Here is a 19,952-nt window from a genome sequence, read left to right as displayed (position 1 = left end):
CCCCAGAGCTTTATATGCATTCAAATATTCCTAATATGGCACAACAGCGGTTTGTTGACAAAGCATATATAGAAATCAAAACACAGTTGTACTAAGTTTGAAGTTATGCTTGGTGAAATTCGTGTCAAAATCCATCACTCGGGTTCCCCTGACATTCTGACTAGCTCTTTAATGCACCATTGAAGTGGTTACCTTACACAGGTTTCTGCAGTAACAGAAGAGAGGGACCCGTTTCTGAATCGGGATAATGAAGTGATGTGAAGTGGAGTATTACTTTTATTGTTTAGCACTTTCAAATGTTTCCACAAAATGAATTTGGCCAGTCCCTTTATGAAAAGTTGATATAGTGGTATATAATGGCAATTAAATGTATCTATTTACTTTGCGTAAAATGTACTGTCACGTGAGACCAGGACTAACACACCAGGCATCAATTCGCCAGACAAGACCACAGAGTTTATAAAATTAATTTATTGGAAAAAGGAATATCCACAACTATGTACAGTAACTCAACACACACTTATAACTGGGAAACTGGGGTACCCTATAGAACTAGGTGCAGGGATCTCCCTAAAGTGATTTCCCTGTTCTGTCTTCCTGCAGCATACACTGCAACTTGTCCCAGTTGCCTCACAGCTTGTTTCTAGCTGTCTTCATTTCCATCTTCTCCTATCGGCTCCAAGTAAAACACTCTGACCTCACAACTAACAAAGAGCCAGTCATATCATCTCTAGCTAGGTGTTTGCAATATGACCTTCCCTGATTGGTGGGGGGGAAAGGGCAACACAAACACTGTTACATGCAGAGCCTTACTTGGGAAGATCACAACCCACTTTACAACATTATAGCTGAAAACAAAATTAACCCCTGGTCCCTGAAGTGCTGGAACCAGACAACATTTTGTGTGTGTGTGTTCCAGCACTTCAGGGACCAGGGGTTAATTTTGTTTTCAGCTATAAGCTATAATATAATATATATGCATGCATAATACAGTATATATATATATACACACACACACACACACACACACACACACACACACACACACACACACACACACACACACACACACACACACACACACACACATAATACAGATGTATTCTTGACAGGTAGGGGCAATCGCAGGCTTGACCTTTATTAAAAGCAGTCACATTTACCCCTACCGTCACATGTACAATTACCAAAAGCAGCGAGGATGATGTTACAGGAGGGTTAGAGTCTGGTGATAACCTCATTAAATATACTGTGCAGCTAGGAAGCCTAAAGTCCCATTCCATTGAGCAAGGTTCAGATAGCAGCTGCTCATTATTATTATTGTCTTGGTCGGTGAAGGGAGTTTGAATTTCAATGTAACCAATTTATGACCTGGACAAAGTCACTTTATTTGCTTGCGTAATGGGCCTTACAATTCGATTGTAAGCTCACTGGGCAGGGAATTGCTGTACCTGCAGAACAGTGTTGATGCTATGCCCCAGGTGTCTCCATTTAAGAAATCAGCATACAAGTTTCGGTGCAATTTCTATAACAGCTGATTGATTGGTGTTTACTTCACCACTCATAATGTTCGTTATCACTTCTTCCAGCCCAGGTAAATACCATGAGCCACAAAGTGAAACTAGTTCCCTTGAATCTGTGTTGTTTCATATCAATGAACTGTTTTTATGCAGCCAAATAAAATAAAATAAATTGGCAACATTAAATTAGAAACATCCAATTTGTGGTCTCCTGTGCACATGACTTGGTGACAATTTATAACACAGAATATGTGATGCTGCATACTTCTGGTGTTCCCTGACTGGAATACCGCTGTGGGATGGCTCACGCGTTTATTTTTTTTGGTAGTTATAAGAGATCCAATATTTACATAGGGATTCAATGGCATTTCACTGAGCCAGGGCTCAATAGACTCGCTTATAAGATAATGTCAATGCAAGTGATATCTGATCCTTTATTAAAAGGTCCTCCTTCAAGTTAGATCTTACTGTCTAAGAGATAATGTATAATGTATAAAGACAGTACCCCTACACTTTCCCCACTGCATCTTACTCATCTTAAACAAATTTAAGGAAAATATTTGCCAATGCATTTGGAATCGATTTTTTTTTAGTAATTGTTAAAAAGCAGTACAAAAAAAAGTAGTTTCTTTAAAAAAAACAGGACAAGTTGTAGAAGAATTACTCCTGTGTATAGTACCGACACTTTGGAAATTGAATGCAAAGAGCTTTGCTCTTAGTATGTTCAACAGGATTAGATAATACAACACATCTATGTATCATGTATGCAGTTTGAGAGAGAATGCAGTTTAAGCCAGTCACTTGATAAAGTCCCCTAGGAGGGATGAAACGTTGTGTTTTTGTGCTGAATAAATTTTTCTAAAGAAATCCGAAGTAGCCCTGGATCTTTCTACTTTCTGCAGTTTGAGACAAACATGTTCCAGATGTTTATTGTGTGTTTTCTCGTGGCAAAAAACCCGACCTTAATGTGTCTATTTCCTTACTTGCTTCCAACACTGCAGTACACAATCCTAAATCCGACATATCCATGGAGTTGTTTTCTTCACCTGAACAGCTAATTCAACAGTTCTATTCTGCTCAAAATGTAACATGACTAAGGCTGCGGACATAGTGCTGCAGCCTGTGCGGAGACACGCTGAGGCTGAGGGAAAGCGGGTGCTTTCCCTGACCATAGTACTCAGGTCGTGGGGGGCGTTCCTGGGGGAGTTCCCAGTGACGTCACAGAGCTGGTTTGCCCTCATTGGTTGATTTCTCACGCATCCCGCACCCCCTCCTGCCTCCACGCGCATGCGCCCGCACGCCACATGTACGCAAACACAGCCTTAAGGCAGTCTGTTCACTCAGTGTGCGGACGCGTATGCGTGGTCTGAGGTACCATGGACGCAGCCTAACGAACTGACACCAAGTCAAACTCAAACAGTAGCAAAGGGTTCTCTATACTCCAGACTTACATTTGTTCAAGATAACATTATTGGTTTCCAATATTTCTAGTATAGAAAGATACAAGTAAAGATTGCGTGGGTGCAAAGGGGAGCTAAAAATGTGATTTGTATTCTGTATAGCCAAAATACCAACTTATTTAGTACTGATTTATTTGCATGCAATGCACATTCACTTCGTTAATGTTCAACCACTTTTCTTCAAAAAGCTCACAGGCATCTCTGGCAGCAAATATGTTAACAGTGTATTATTTCCTAATCGATTTACCGAGTCAGACATTCAATGTAGATCAATGCTGGGCAGTAATTAATCTTACAGTAAATGTATGCATTTCTATTCTCCAACATAATAATAGTCACATTTTGGCCTGGAGGAATTTACTCCATCAAATGTATCTACTGGTCTTCAAAGGGAGTTACAGGGCCTTTGCAGCAGCTATATACTGTGGGGTGAGAGCCACGTATAGATTTATCAAGGAAATAGGGCCTTTAAACAATATATTTTCTGTATTTACTTCTATAAAGTATAATATGCAACATATTATTGTTTTATGACTGTTTCAGATAAACACGCTGAGTCAATGACCTATTGATTGGTAACATATTTTGTTAACTGTGGTTACCTTGTATGAAGCCAAATAGGGTTGCAATTCAATCCAGATTAAAGTAAGCCCCTAAAGTACAGGGTGAGCATGGTTCGTGAATAACAAAATACCTTAAATATTCAACCCTACTAAGTAACCTAACGTACATTGGTATTCCAACACATTAGAAGCACATTTAGCCATGCAACAATATTGCTACTATTTTCCATGGCTGGTTCATAATTTAAGAAATAATTTGGTTGCAAATGTTAACTTAACTGCCAAAATGACAAAAACAAACACTGCAGCGTACAAAGCTGCACACTGGTATTATAAGGGGTTATTTAGTGGCTCATACCGAGCCATGGAAAAAAGTTAAATAAAGTCTATAGTACCGCCGAGTTATTTCACAATTAATAATATTTTCTTATATAGCGCTAACAGTGCACATAGTGCTGTACCTGGAATTTAGCAGTCACAATGCATCCCTGTCCTATAATGTGTACAGTCTAATGTTTGTGCCCACGGCACAGTGAGGGTGCATGACTTCTGGTACCAAGGTCACAAGGTGGGCTAACCTAGGGATTCTGGGATTGGAACCAGGTCCCAGTGGCGTAACTACCACCCGGGATGCCAAGGCTGGGGGCCCCAGCTCGGGGGGTGGGAGGCCCAAGCGTGCGGACCCTCCCTCCAGACTCTATGAACTCCTCCCCTCCCCCCCAAGAGGCTACAGAGACCCCACGCTCTTCCCCACAGTAATGAAACAGATTGCCGTTGGAGAGAGTAGGGCCCTTGTAACAGAGCAGCCCTCCTTCGACGTTGTGGCGTCATGTGATGTTGCATCGTCATGGCGACGCTTTGCCATGATAATGTGCTGACACTTGGCGTCATGATGCCGTGACGTTACCCGGGGATCCTTACGGTATAGTTACGTCCCCATACTTCAAAGGCACTGACATTACCACTTAGCTACATCCTCTGTAAAGAACGTGATCAAGTTATTTAAAGGGAAGGAAAAGACATGAAAAAGTGGAGCTGCACCTTTCCGGCACTGAAAATTGCAGAGCATCAATTAAATGTTATGTTCACAAGTACAATTATGTGTATTATGCAATGCAAATAAATTAGACTTAATTGCCCTATGGAAATCCAATTTAATTTCCAGAGTTTAGAACAGCACCTGTTTAATTACTTTCTCATTCTTGCACATTGAAATATTGATGTCGGGATGATTAATGGTGCAGGAGTACCTGTTAGACATACGATCACGGTAATGATGTTCCCTGTCTGTTGTGTACCATGACTAATTAATTATGCCCATTTATAACACATAACACATGAACTTTGAGAGAAATATCATTTATTATAAAGCTACCCGAGTTTCCTTAATAAACTGTCATTTATAAATGGTTATCCACATTCATTTTGTAATTGTGTTCTTAATATGGCCCAATACCAAAGCCATACATAAGTGCCACACATTACAGCCCTCCCCCCTGGCAGCAAAGGGTTTAAGGCAATGGGCTGTAGGGTTTTCAAGATCACAAAACTTGTTTCTGACTACTTAGCCCAGCCGTTGTCAAACTTTTGCATCTTACGTCCCATAAACCATTTTGTCAAAAAACCCTGGTCCCACCACGATAAAAACAACCCCCCATTTACATGTATATTAGTATTATGTTAACCATTAATGGAAATGTTTAATTTTTTAAGGACATTACCCCCTTACACTTCCCCTCCCTTTGCCCTTACTCCTCCTCTCTTCCGCTCCACCTCTCTTCCCTTCATACGCTCCCCTTCTCCCTTCTCTCTGTTCCCCCTTTATACTCCCCCCTGTCTCTTTTCCCCTCACTCACACTTTCTCCCTTCCCATCACTCACTCTCTCTTCCCATCACTCACTCTCTCTCTTCCCATCACTCACTCTCTCTCTCTTCCCATCACTCACTCTCTCTCTTCCCATCACTCACTCTCTCTTCCCATCACTCACTCTCTCTCTCTTCCCATCACTCACTCTCTCTCTTCCCATCACTCACTCTCTCTCTTCCCATCACTCACTCTCTCTCTTCCCATCACTCACTCTCTCTTCCCATCACTCACTCTCTCTTCCTCTCACTCACTCTCTTCCACTCACTACAACACCCCTGCCCAACAACATTACCTTGGGGTGAGGAGATCTCCTCAGTGCTGATCTGGTCCTGTGCAAGTTTGGGGACTCTGCATGCAGTGCCCTCCTCCGGTTGGGCGGAGATTGGATCCAACTTACGGTGCCGATAGGAGGAAGTAGAGGATTGCAGTTACCGTCAGGCTCCTGCTGCATGGGGAGCTGGGGAGCCACTGAGACAGCTGTCCCAACAGCTTATCACCATGAGCTACAGCTCACCAGGGCAGATCCAAATGCTCAATAGGCCAATCCATCCCCACGTCCCTCTGGTTGAGAAACACTGATGTAGCCTATACTAAAAAAACAACTCCTTAACTCATATTGCAAGTTTGTTGCATTATAAAAAATACCAGTATTTAGTCTTGCAAATGTAGTGGCATTTTTTAAAATGTAACAAACTAGCAGTACAAGTTAATGGCTTTTTGATGTGCTGTTGTTTTTCTTTTTTCATTTCTCTGCTCTGCGGTGCCCAGCACCAATTTCAGTACATGCCACCAATCTTTTTTCATTTATTTTTTGGCTTGTTGTATTTTTATTAACTTGCCCAATAGAGAGAAAATAACAAGTATTGAAACTTAGCCTATAAAATGAAATTTTAAGCTTCATCCTTCCTTTATCTTTAGTTAAAAAAAAAACCTTTGAGGGTAGGGAAATAAATTACTTAACCAACTATTTTATGATTTGAAAACCATTTCGAAGGGACGCATTTTTAATTTAGGTAAGATCATTAACAAAAAGTCATGTTTCATGTGTAATAGCCAATGAATGAATGGCAGCTACATAACCATAACCAGCAAGACAACAACAATTACTATGCAATGCATGCTGGTCCTTAGGCCGCTGAAGGCTTTATGTGCTTAAGTAAATTAAATGTAAGTCATTCCAATTATTGAACCTGCAGATGTTAAGGTCTGAAAAGTGTCCCTTAATGCAGAGAAATGCTTCGTCACCAGCCTGTGTTTAATGTAAGAAACTTCTAATCTGGGCCGGGTGTAGAATTAGGTAAGTCCTGTTACTACTCATCCAGTTGTTTCTCTCCATTAACCCCCTGGAGAGCGGGAAAAGGTCAATCTTCTTGCAAAAAAAGATACCTTCCACTTACAGTTGCAGTTTCATTAGTGTTATTTATTGTGCAAACCTCACAGCACACAATGTTTCAGGTCCAACACAGACAGGGCCTTTCATCAGGTGAGAGGTCCTGACCCGACCCGTTGTGTGGTCCCATGTTTCCAAAACAAATAACACTACTGAAACTGGGAGTGGAATTTGACTTGTTTGCCAGGGGATTCACCCTTTTCCACTCTAGCACTATATTGTGTGCAGGACACATTTGTCTTTTTCCCCCTTAGGTTGAACTCTTTATTTTAATTTTTTTAAACCCAATTGTAATTCCCCCCGATACCCTACTGACATAACCTGGGAAAGTAGTAGGTACCAAGTGGCTATCGATGAAAGTCACATGGGCAGCAAACTGGGGCCATAAATAGAGTAAAAATGACACCACATTTATAATAGAAACAAAAGCCATAGAAAGCAATGGCACATTTATATTTTAGTGCAGGCTCCCTTTCACTAGGTTTTACCCGATTTTGCCTCTGGGAGACACAGATAAATAACCCCTTAAGCTCCTTAATACAGGGACGCCTCAAAACAACTCACTTGGCAGAACACCAATTTTTTAAGCTTTTCTGACGTACCCTTGTTTATTGTTCCCTTCCACATATACATATTGTAGCACTTCAGCATTGTAATCAAATCAGTTTCTTGGGCACAATAAGGGTTTTTTTTAAACTGTGATAGTGCGGATGGAAGCATTATCGTAAACTCCCATTGACTTCAATAGGAGTTTCTGTGCCACAGTGCCCCAATCAGCACTATCACAGCTTAATAAACAACCCTCTAAAGCAGGGGTCTCCAAACTATGGCCCGGGGGCCACATCAGGCACCCCACAAGATTTTATCCGGCCCGCAGCAACATGAAATATTTATATTTTTGCCCATTATATATCATTTCCCAGTGTAAGCACGCCATTCTTTCTTTGTAATTGTCACGTTTCTCTTTTGTTCTGAATCATATCATGCTGATTATCCCAAAAAGATGTAAATAAAACTTATTCATTAATTTATAAAATATATAAATATCTAAAAATGATAAAAATATTTTTTTCCTTTGGCCCGCGAAAATGTGCAGAATATACGATGCGTCCCTCATACTTAAAAGTTTGGAGGCCACTGCTGTAAAGGAGCAATCATATAATATGTCTTTCCTAACACAATTGCTATCTTGGGTGATCCCATATCCAGCCAGTAAACCTACACAATCCCATATCCAGCCAGTAGACCTACATAATCCCATATCCAGCCAGTAGACCTACACAATCCCATATCCAGCCAGTAGACCTACATAATCCCATATCCAGCCAGTAGACCTACACGATCCCATATCCAGCCAGTAGACCTACATAATCCCATATCCAGCCAGTAGACCTACACAATCCCATATCCAGCCAGTAGACCTACATAATCCCATATCCAGCCAGTAGACCTACACGATCCCATATCCAGCCAGTAGACCTACATAATCCCATATCCAGCCAGTAGACCTACACAATCCCATATCCAGCCAGTAGACTACACGATCCCATATCCAGCCAGTAGACCTACACAATCCCATATCCAGCCAGTAGACCTACACAATCCCATATCCAGCCAGTAGACCTACACGATCCCATATCCAGCCAGTAGACCTACACAATCCCATATCCAGCCAGTAGACCTACACAATCCCATATCCAGCCAGTAGACTACACAATCCCATATCCAGCCAGTAAACCTACACAATCCCATATCCAGCCAGTAGACCTACACAATCCCATATCCAGCCAGTAGACCTACACAATCCCATATCCAGCCAGTAGACCTACACAATCCCATATCCAGCCAGTAAACCTACACAATCCCATATCCACCAGTAGACCTACACGATCCCATATCCATCCAGTAGACCTACACAATCCCATATCCAGCCAGTAGACCTACACAATCCCATATCCAGCCAGTAGACCCACATAATCCCATATCAAGCCAGTAGACCTACACAATCCCATATCAAGCCAGTAGACCTACACAATCCCATATCCAGCCAGTAGACCTACACAATCCCATATCCAGCCAGTAGACCTACACAATCCCATATCCAGCCAGTAGACCTACACGATCCCATATCCAGCCAGTAGACTCACATAATCCCATATCAAGCCAGTAGACCTACACGATCCCATATCCAGCAAAAGCAACTTCTACAACAGGTCTTAATGAAATGTAAATGTATACACTTAGCCAGCATAAAGCTAACAACAGCTAATACATCAACATGTCATGTGTGCATATGTACTCATGTTTAAGAGTAAGACTATAAATAAAGCACCGATTCAGTAATAGTCTCTGTGGTATTTCTTAAATGCCATGTGAATTGTAGTGAAAAGATTAAGCCTCACTTCAGCTAGCCATGGTCTCTGGTTTTGTAAACCTCTAATATATATTACACATAGCGGGTATTAATTAAACTATGATAGGGCCCATCAGGGCATTATCCCAATTTAATGAATAACCCCCACAGAGTGCAATTTATCACAGTTGCGCTGCATCTTCCATACATCTCCCACTTTGCCGGCGCTAACAGCTTTGTGCCACAGGCATTAGCAGACTTCTCAGAGGCTCAGCCATTATTTAATGTTTTATCAAAGTTGTATAATGGATACTGGCTGCAAAAAAAGAAAGAAAACAAGTGTGTTTTGCAATTAAAATACATTGAACGTGTAATTGGAAGTGTATCCGTTCCTGCCCCACTTACATCAGCAAACAGAACAGACAGAGCCTGCCTATGCAGTCAGCACATTTCTCCTGACTGTTTCTGATCAAATTAATGGCCAGAACTAAGCTGCCTCAGTTTGCAGGAAATATATCAAACTTCAGAACAAACTGGTTACATGTCATGCAGACGCCAATGCCTGGAATGTCAAATAACTGGAAGCCTACATGGAATGAATGCAATTGGCTGGACAATTAATTTGTGGGTTGTGATGTGCATTTAATATTGAAGAGCCACAAAGTGTCCTGGAAACTATAGCTGCCAATTACTCCAAGATAAAGATAAAATTCGTGTTTCATCACACACATTTGTTTCCTCGTTTTCACCTTTTGTATTGCCCACGTGGGGACCAAAGCATTGCACTGACAGGGTTAATTTTATCTTTTTAATGTTCACAATATTTATGAAGCTAAATTTTACTGCTCAAAGTTTTGTTGTGTTCTTGTCTACTCCAATTAGTGTATTGTATCTGTCTGACGCTGTCAACCTGGGGTTTATTTCTTCTGATCAATGAATTATACAAGCATTGCCATGCACTGTACTATACAGCAGAAAGCAATCCTCATTGGTAATGGTTGTTATACACTTCCCAATCTTGACCAACAATGCAGAATTGGTGCTTGTTTAACATGCTTTTGTAAGATCATACTCCGGTGCTTTAACTTATACAACATATTCTTTAATATACAGCCTTAAGGTATACACAATCTACATGTCATTACAGTTATATGTATACAGTACTAGTACAATTTAGACATTTGGCACATAGGATAAATATCATTATCCATTTAGCAGCTTTTTATACTTTCGTCATAAGAAATGGAGGTCACCTGGACCCTTTCACATTGAAGCTTTGCTAGGTTTCGTACCCAGGTTTTGTGCATGCAACTTGCTTACAAAATAAATGTGTTGTCATCCTTCTGCCTTGTTCATTTCAGTCTCTAATATCATGGGCAGCTCTTTGTGTCCATCATGTGAGCAGCTGGAAACAGCATTTGCGACTTGACAAAATTTTCTCAGTAGAATTTGTCTGAGCAAGAGGTAAACCCAAGGGTCCAGTATCTGGTTCAGTGAGGCCAGGCGGATGGCGGTCAGGAAGACATTGCAGTCTTTCTGCAGATCTGAACCTTGCTCTGTAGAGGTCTTGCAATGTTCAGCTGAAGTGTGATTGGATATCATTTTTAGCATGATTACCTATGGGGAAACAAAGATAACACACTTCCTTAGCCCGGTGAGACATCACAAAGAACAAACTCTAATATATGTAATATACAGTAAACGATTCACTCTTTATATTAGCAGAATAGTTCCTCTATGGAATAAAAAGCAGACATGATATTTAAGGCGCTGTGCCCTACTAAACAACTGAGAATAATAGCATCCGCCGTTGATCACAGTTATGAGACCAGGAGGGAGGGCAACTCCAGTCCTCAAGGGCCACCAACAGGCCAGGTATTAGGGATATCCCTGCTTCAGCACAGGGGGCTCAATCAGTGGCTCAGTTGTTGACTGAACCACCTGTGCTAAATCAGGGATATCCTGAAAACCTGACCTGTTAGGAGCCCTTGAGGGCGGGAGTTGGCCACTCCTGTACTTGACATTTACTTATTGTATTGTTTTTCCATTTTTATATATTCTTAACCATTCACTTAAATATTTTGTCACTATGAAGAGCACCCCAACAGCTGTGTGATCTATGTACTAAAGGACAATGTTGCTTTGCCACGAAGCCCCATTTTTCGCTTCAGTTTGCACTAATTGTAGTCCCGTTATTGCATTTGAAGCTGGTGAGAATTACACCAATTTAGAGCTGCCCAACTGTGTACCACAAGGAAAGGGAAAACCAAATGCGGCCCAGGGGCGCAGAACGGCCAAGGAACTGCTCCCAGATGTCTTGTCTGTGCCCAAATTAGATGCCACATTATTTCACTGTCCAGTTCAATTTGGGTACAGAAATGTCCACAGAAAATAAATCTAAATGTATAACCAAAATACCTTTATCAGAGCTTTTAAAGCTTTGAAAATAGCTTTTTTGGCATTAAATTGGCACACGGAAATTAAATTTTAAATTGTGCTTGAGTGCGCCTCTATACTAAATTGAAAAGTCCCAATTTGATATGTCCTAAAAAGAATGTTTCTGTGCGGCAAAGAAAAAGTAGAAAGTGCGGCAAAGAAAAAGTAGAAAGTGCGGCAAAGAAAAAGTAGAAAGTGCATCAAAATATTCCACCAAGTTCAAAAAGTCTGTATAGTGTTAGCACAGAATTAAGATGCTATGTATCAACCAAATCGTTATCAGATGCAGCATGGATGTATTATTACATTTTTTTTAATATCTTTCCAGTATGGCTATTATAAATAATTATACACTAATACTATATATTTACTGACCGCAGTTATAAATAAAAATTACACATAATTCTGTTTTAATTTAAATCCATCAGTTATTGAAGTTGACACAATATGTCAAAATTAATTTCAAACAAATATTTATACGTTGTATGTAAGACGCATACTTTATGAAGGGTTGGGCTTAAATATGTATTGTGATAATGTATACATCAATTAAGTGCAAATATAATGTTTATAAGTACTTAGCAACTGTATATAATATATAATGTCAAACGTTTTGAGAGTTGTGAATGTTCTAGAGTTGGCAAACAACATTTTGGTGCATATGAATTGACCAATTTATTTTCTACAAGCATGATATATATATCCAATATAATGACACTGTGGCTATGTATTATTAAGTATTTTGTCGTGCCCATGCTTTATCCAATGCAGATATCTTCCTCCTCTTACATCTCACAATAGTTATGAAACCGAATACTTTCTATCCTTGTCAACTGAAATGTGCCTGGCAGCAGCCCCCCCCCCCCCTCTCCAAGGACCCGGCGTCAAATGACGCCGCGGGTCATGTGACGTCACGTGACCTCGCCACGTCGTCTGATGTGTGTTGCCATGGCGAGGCGTCGCTGAGGAGCCGGCAGAGATCAGGTAAGGGAGTAACAGAGGTCTCACGTCTCCCCTGGCATTTAATTTAAATGCCTTGGGGAAGAGCGTGGGGCCTCTGTAACCGCCGCGCCCCCCTAGAAATTCTTGCGCCCCCCAGTTTGCACACCCTGCACTAGACCATAAAAGTGATAGTGTACTGTTTGTGTCTTTATTCATGCTCAAATTAATTTTTTTATTAATTTAACTGCAACTCTTAGTTACAGGCTTCTCTTTTTCCGAAGAGGTTCGACAATATCCACATTTTAACCTGTTTCACACGCTTATAACATATCTTATCTTTAACTGTTCATGCAATGCCTTTATACATAATGAAGAACCCTGTTCACCTAATGTAACCGTGTGTTAGTAACCATGTATCTGTCATCATAACTCTATGCCCAGGGCATACTTGAAAACGAGAGGTAACTCTCAAAATTTGGATAAATAAATAATTGATCTGTGAGTGGTGTATGCTCCCATAGTGTGTGGTACGATGTAACACTTATATATCAATTAATATCTTTACAGTATATTTCCAAAGCACTTGCTGCAGATGAATACATGCACACACACTGTTTTGGATTCCTCTTTTTTTAGGGAAAGATGCTTATAAAAGTTATCACGTTTTTTTTCTTTTATGAACTTCTTTATTCATGAGTTTTATAGCAAGAGTCCAAATGATACACATCATTTGTATGGTCCTTATGTTGGGCGGTTTCCAAATGTGCTGTACTTTGTTAATTGTACAGACACTCATGCATGAAAAGGATCATACTTGTTGATTAGTCCTTCGGAAACGATGCTTGATTTAATACGCACAGAACGGTTAAATGTGGGACGAGCATTGATGGATCATTTTCATGGATTTGTTCAATTGAAATGATGTCCTGTTTAAGTCTTATAGAATACATTGCTGTCCGCCACAGTGTGTTGTATTAAACTACAGGAGCAAAGAGTGTTTCTTTCATCAGTACTGCGTAGAACATGCATTGAAGTGTCTCTAGCTGGGCTTGATTCAACAAGTCACTGGAATTAAGAAAGTTGTCTGGGCTGTACCATGGCTTAGCTTTGAGCCAAAACTCTTTCAAAAATTCAAAGCTAGTTCTTAACATAATAGATTTTTTTCCCAATCCTTATTTAAAGGTGCAGTCGAGTCTCAGTTACTTGAACAATTCTCTTTTAAACAAAATGAACCTTATTGTGCCTTGTTTTCAACCAGATATCCCACGTGTAGCAAACGTCTTTATTTTTATTTTTTTGACGGGCGACGCGACGGGACGGGTGACATCACCCGTCGCCGCTAGTAAAAGTTATATTTTGCTTTGCAGCGGCGTCGCGGGTGTACTGGCATTTGATTGGTTCAGGGGCTGTCAAATGAGGCGACAGCCCTTGAAAAATCAAAAATTGCCAGCTACCAAAATTCGCAATGCAATGTCGCTCCATCGCATTGTCGCACTTACTATAAGCGCATGCGGCGGCTGCAATGCATTTATTTTTGGGTGACACCGCGTCGCCGTCGCCCGTCGCGGGCACTATACACGTGGCCTTAGGCTGCGATTATACCAAGGATCTGCAATGCATCTGTGACATCACATTTGCAACGTCGCAGAGCGACATGTGCACAAGCACATTCTTCTGCGTGTGCGACTGCAAGGGAGACAAGGCTGATATCTGTTCTTTGATTGGACGGCTGTGTCACGTGACGCGGCCGTCGCAACCTAAAAACAAATGTGCAAATCTCTGTAACTGTCTCCCGCATTGTAGTAGAACGCGGTGCGACTGTTGCCGTAGGTATAAGCACTTTGCGGGGATATATACTCTTTGTTTTGGCGCTGCGTTGCTCCGGGCGACACCGCAGGCGTTTTTTTTTTTATATAATCACGGCCTTAGGTATACAGTTAAGCATGATTAGCCTGAACAAAGGCTGTACAAAGTGTGCATTCCACTTTACCAGGGGTCTCATGCTCAGTCCTCAAGGGCCACCAACAGGCCAGGTTTTTACGGATATCCCTGCTTCAGCACAGGTGGCTTAATCAGTGATTGAGCCACCTGTGCTGAAGGGATATTCATAAAAGCTGGCCTGTTTGATGCCCTTGAGGACTGAGTTTGAGACCTCTGCACTATACCATGAGTGGCCAACTCCAGTCATCAGGGACCACCAACAGGTCAAGTTTTCAGCATATCCCTGCTACAGCACAGGTGGATCAATAACAATCAACCTTTGACTGAGCCAATGATTGAGCCACCAGTGCTGAAGCAGGGATATCCTGAAAACCTGACCTGTTTGTGGCCCCTGAGGACCGGAGTTGGCCGCCCTGCTCTATACTTATCATTGTTCTCGTTAAAGTTGTTTAAATGTACAAAGCAATTAAACAAGTCTTAACTATTAAACATGCGTTAAAAGTAATAGTGAGGATCACGAAATGCTTTCAAATGACGACAAAGCCCATAAATGCAGTTTTGAACACATAAAAGTGTACAGTGCACACTATTTTCTCCTCCTTTCCTCACACCTGACTATAGCCACTTTCAGCTGTCTAAGCGTGAGCATCTGCAGCAGAGCATGGGAAAGCTGCTCAGAGAAGCAGGCCGATCTCCCCATGTAAGACACTGCTTATCATTAAGTGCATTTACTTTTTAAGGCCACCTTTAAGAATGTATGCAAATAAAAAATACCGCAAAAAGGTGCCATTGTGGCAACATTTATTTTTTTAAAGGACAAACGTTTCGGTCCCCTTAACACTGTCCCTGAAGGGTCCTGAAGACCAGTACTGGACGTGCGCATAAGATAACTAAGCTACAGATTAGGGTCACACAATATGAGGGGCCTCAAAAATAGAGAAAAAATTCATGCCTTTCAAGTTTTTAAATCGGATGATAAAAGAAGATTCTCTATTGTTATGGACATTTTTGTTCAAATATGACAAGAAAAATCTGCATCGAAAGGGACAAACTTTGTAGCTTCTCATTGGAAGACATCATCAATAACTTTGCTCTCCAAAAATCATATATATTAAAATTAATGTGATGGACACACACTGTTCATTTTAGCTTTACCCCGTCATCTTTGTATATAACAATGCTAGTATAATTCTTTCATTTATTTGAGTTTCTGGTTTATATTTTCAATGGTCTCTTCAGTCAGAATAATAAATCTATTTCTCATTTTTTAGTCCTCTTGACAAAGCTTCGAGCCTCAGAAGGTGAAAGTCCTGCCCTGCTGGAGACTGTCCCTTTTTGCTATGCACAATATTATTATTAACATTGTGTGCCTTTTTGCTTTATTTTATACTTTGTACACTCTTTTGCAGGGGAGCGGTGCAACATACATAAACACACACACACACACACACTACAATGGGCACTCCATTATTCTGATACCGTTTAGGCAACATATAAATATACAGTAATATGTTTCAATAAATATTGACATATATTAAATACTCATTATTATAACAACTCCCACAATGTACAGTATTTGTCTTGATGTCAGACACAATGAGACCTATTCTCTGATAAGAGCAATTGTCTTTTCCCATGGATTTGCATCTCACCATATTCACTAAGCTCTTATCGTGTGTCCAAACCATGCCAAAGCAGATGTTTTGGACACAATTTGGTTCTGGCTTTGCAATTCTGTGTGCTCTGCAAACGTTGAATAGTAAAAGCCAATTTTAATTATTTTAATACGTTTTACATATTTAAATGGTCATATTTCCCAGCTATCGCAGGTATCTCAGCACAGGTTAACCCAGGGGTTCTCAACTCCAGTCTTCAAGACCCCCCCAACAGGTCAGGTTTTCAGGATATCCCTGCTTCAGCATATGTGGCTCAGTCTTTGAGCCACCTATGCTGAAGTAGGGATATCCTGAAAACCTGACCTGTTGGGGGGCCTTGAATGGAGTTGAGAACCCCTGGGTTAATCCATTTGGAGATATTAACATCAATGGGCCCTCTCCTAAATTGATCCCAGTCTCTCTCTCCTTTCTGCCAAAAACCTTGTTTTGAGTTTCTCAAGCAGGTGAGATTTCTGAATGTCCATTTCCAGGCCGGCAACAAACCAAGTGAAAAATGCGTGCGAATGAGATGCCAAACGGCGCAATTTCTATGATAAATACATCGAAATGCCAGATTTCTCTCGTCACATTGCATGCTGTTCTGGGGCGATTTCGCATTGGAGACATCGGAGTTTACTGAACATGCCTCTTTGTATCCCACTTGCATATAATGGACCAGTTTATGTAACTATGATGATAGATAGTCCGAACATTGAGCACCTAAACGAGGACATTCCCACCACTGTGTTTTCCCACCTGTCGCCGCTTCCCATAGGCCGACATCACGTGAGGGATTTACACCTCCATATAATACTGCAAGCTCCTTCTCCAGTAAGTATATATCGGGTGCCAGGCAGAGATCCTATATAGGAGGTAGGGTGTCTCTGGGGCTGAAACTAGCACGGTTCTGCTCTGGGGACCCCTGCTTCCACCACATGTTCAAATTAAAAGGGGGGGGGGGGAGGCGGCAGAGGGAAATGCTGCTTTACAGGGGTTCTGTTATTGAAACCTATTTTGTAGAAATCTATACTACAGGAATGATTAAGTAGGAAGCTTTATGGAAAGTTACTGATATGATGACCTTATCTCAACTGTGCCAAATTGCTGCTATGGTCACGTACTGTATCACTGAGATTGATGCAATTCAGGGTGGTAATAACAAACCAGAAATAAGTCATGACTTTAAATTGCCCCTGGGGAGCGAATAATTTAAATCAGGAATTCATATGTGTAGTATTAAGACATGTTGTCTTGCCTTTTTAATAATAATATTATTAGGGGTTTTTATTTACAGCATTGACAATGCTCACAGCACTGTACATAGAAATGTATAGGCACAGGCTCCAGAAGAGCTTGCAAACTAATTTCTGTGCCTGAGGTACAAGTGACTTACCCAAGGTCACAAAGAGCTTCTCCTTCTGCCCTACAAACGAGTCTGTACTTTATAAAGACATTTAAAGGAGCAATCCAAGCAATATCCCCCACGTGTTTATTTAAAAAAAAAAAAATCAGTTCTGTAGTATTAGATAATACTTACTATATGTTTTTATTTATTCAACTCCTAATGCCATTTTTAATGAGTTTTAATATACTGAGCATCCTTTGATTTCTATAGCAGGTTTTAGCCCGCCTCCCCAGCAGTGCAAGATCTTTGCAATACTTTTCGGTTTGTGATAATTTGTTGCCAATATTCCCAGCAGTTTGAGCTGAAAACTGTAACAATAGATAAAGTTACCTTTGTAATATAAGTAGCTGCTGACTCAAGGATCGATTGAAACAGAAAGGCAGCTGTTTAGTGAACCTTGGGAAGCAGGATCTTTGCTGATAGATCACTGATCCGCAGCTTAGGTAATTAGTTTTCAATAAAGGTAATCAAAGCCTGCATATATTAAAACTATATATATATAAATAATGTAATTTTTTAAGTGGAGCTTGAACTAACTGCCTGTGTAATAACCGTATTGAACCTAACCCTTAACAGGTACTACTTAAAGAAAGCACACAGCCCTTGGGGGAGGGTATAAACAACTTGGATAAAATTCTTTAAAAAAAAATAAAAACCGTGGTTCTTACTTTATTTGACAGTAAGGAAAAACTATCTGACCAGTTTTAGAAATGTGTATACAATATTTATGCTTACAACTCAGAAAGGGAGAAGAGATTCCTAAATATTTTTTTTCATTGAAATAAAACGCGGAACCATAAATGTGTTAATAAAAGAGAGAGTCATCTGGGACTGTAAATTAAAAAGCAGTATTATTCTGTACAGGGTAAAGTCCCATCACACCTGGACCACTGCTCTGCTTGTAGGTATGTATGGTGAGGGTGATGCCAGTTGGCTTACATGCTGTGACAAAGTCCTTCAGTTTTACCAGGTGACCTTATGAGTAACAGCAGGATCCCTGTCAGGATAGGAAGTCCTAACCTTGCTTTTAAAGCTACACGTAGAAAAGTAAAATATTCCCTACCAGCAGCGGTGACCAACAGGCAAAGAGAACACACATGATGCCCATCAACTGGATCATGGTCTCCAGAGTGATCCTCCCCCACTGCTTGCTGGACTGCGAGGCTGAGCTCTTGGCGTTACACCGAGACACCAAAGCTTTGATTGTCGCCAAGTTACAGGTGAAAGTGACAAACAAAGACACGAGCCCCAAGGATGCAAAAGTCGAGGCAAAAAAGATGTTTCCTGGGGCGTTCTGGTCCCCTGTGCCGATGAAGCACCATGTCCCCGGCCACTGCAAAGTATACTGTCCAACCCCAGCTATGGGCATCAGAGCAAAGGCTAGCACTCCACTCCAGATGCAGAGGAGCACTATCTTGGTTGCTCTGGTGTTCATGTGGCTGGCGTACCAGTGAGGGGTCCTGATGGCCAGCGTCCTCTCAATAGCCATGGCATTGGCTATGAACAGGGGGCACAGACCAAACATGGTCATGCTCAGTCCAAAGAAAGCACACAGGTTACCTGAAGGGTCCACCTTACTCCACTGCCTGTTGGACAAGTACACAGATATCACAATGGGACTGGTCAGGAGTTGACCAGTGAAGTCTGTCAACGCCAAAGACCCGATGCAGAGCAGGAAAGGTTGCTTCCTCCTGTTCTCCTTCTTCTTGTATGACTTGTAGACCAGGAGCATGGCCAGAGCGTTCCCCACCAACCCTGTGATCATCATAATCAATGGGAAAGCCACCGAGACCGAGACGCAGTCTTCTGCCGCCCTGGTGGAGTTGCTGGTGTCCCTCTCCTTCATGGTGTTGGACGTGTTGGGGTCCCACATCCTCCTGCCAGTGTGGTTGAAGCTGTTACACAAGAGCTGGTTGCGCTTCATGTTGTAGCCACGAGGTGCACCGGGAGGACAGAGGCTGCCCTGTCCATGTCCGCAGCCGGACACCTGCTGCAGCCCCACTCACCGTGAGAAGCTGCACGGGGCGCAGTCTGCTGTATAAGGACCTGGGGCGGGTCCCGGGCCCCGCGTCATCCTCATTCATCAATATCATAAGCATGCTCACTATCAAGTAGAAACTATTACACTGGCACCCGGCACCAATGTTACACAGTCATCTGCTGGTGATGTCACATCTTCAGGTTGATTTAAAATAAAATAAAGTGTGTATATATATATATTAAAAAAATATATATATATTATTATTTTATTTTTTTTAATCCCCATACTTCATCAGTTCTATGTTTTGGAAATTGGTTACCTTACAAAATCAAAGACTAGTCCGCAACATGAATTTCTTTATAATACTAATAATATCTTAAATGTGTATATTTTACTTATTTCAACAAGTGTCATGCATGAAGGGGAAATAGCTGTTAGTCCA

At 41.2% G+C, this 19,952-nt stretch overlaps 1 protein-coding gene across 1 annotated transcript; it reads right to left on the bottom strand.

Annotated features, from left to right (window-relative positions):
- Window positions 1-9,569: 9,569 nt before the first annotated feature.
- PTGER3 (prostaglandin E receptor 3) lies at window positions 9,570-19,570 on the bottom strand. The gene is made up of 2 exons (XM_075615827.1): window positions 18,593-19,570; window positions 9,570-10,767 (listed from the first exon to the last, which is right to left on the bottom strand). The coding sequence occupies exons 1-2, from the start codon at window positions 19,451-19,453 to the stop codon at window positions 10,486-10,488; spliced, it is 1,143 nt and encodes a 380-aa protein (XP_075471942.1). The 5' UTR covers window positions 19,454-19,570; the 3' UTR covers window positions 9,570-10,485.
- Window positions 19,571-19,952: the final 382 nt, after the last annotated feature.

Source organism: Ascaphus truei, chromosome 10, assembly GCF_040206685.1.
Source record: "Ascaphus truei isolate aAscTru1 chromosome 10, aAscTru1.hap1, whole genome shotgun sequence".
NCBI lineage: Eukaryota > Metazoa > Chordata > Amphibia > Anura > Ascaphidae > Ascaphus > Ascaphus truei.
The sequence above is the reverse complement of the archived record's forward strand: the minus strand, read 5'-3'. Positions and strand labels throughout refer to the sequence as shown.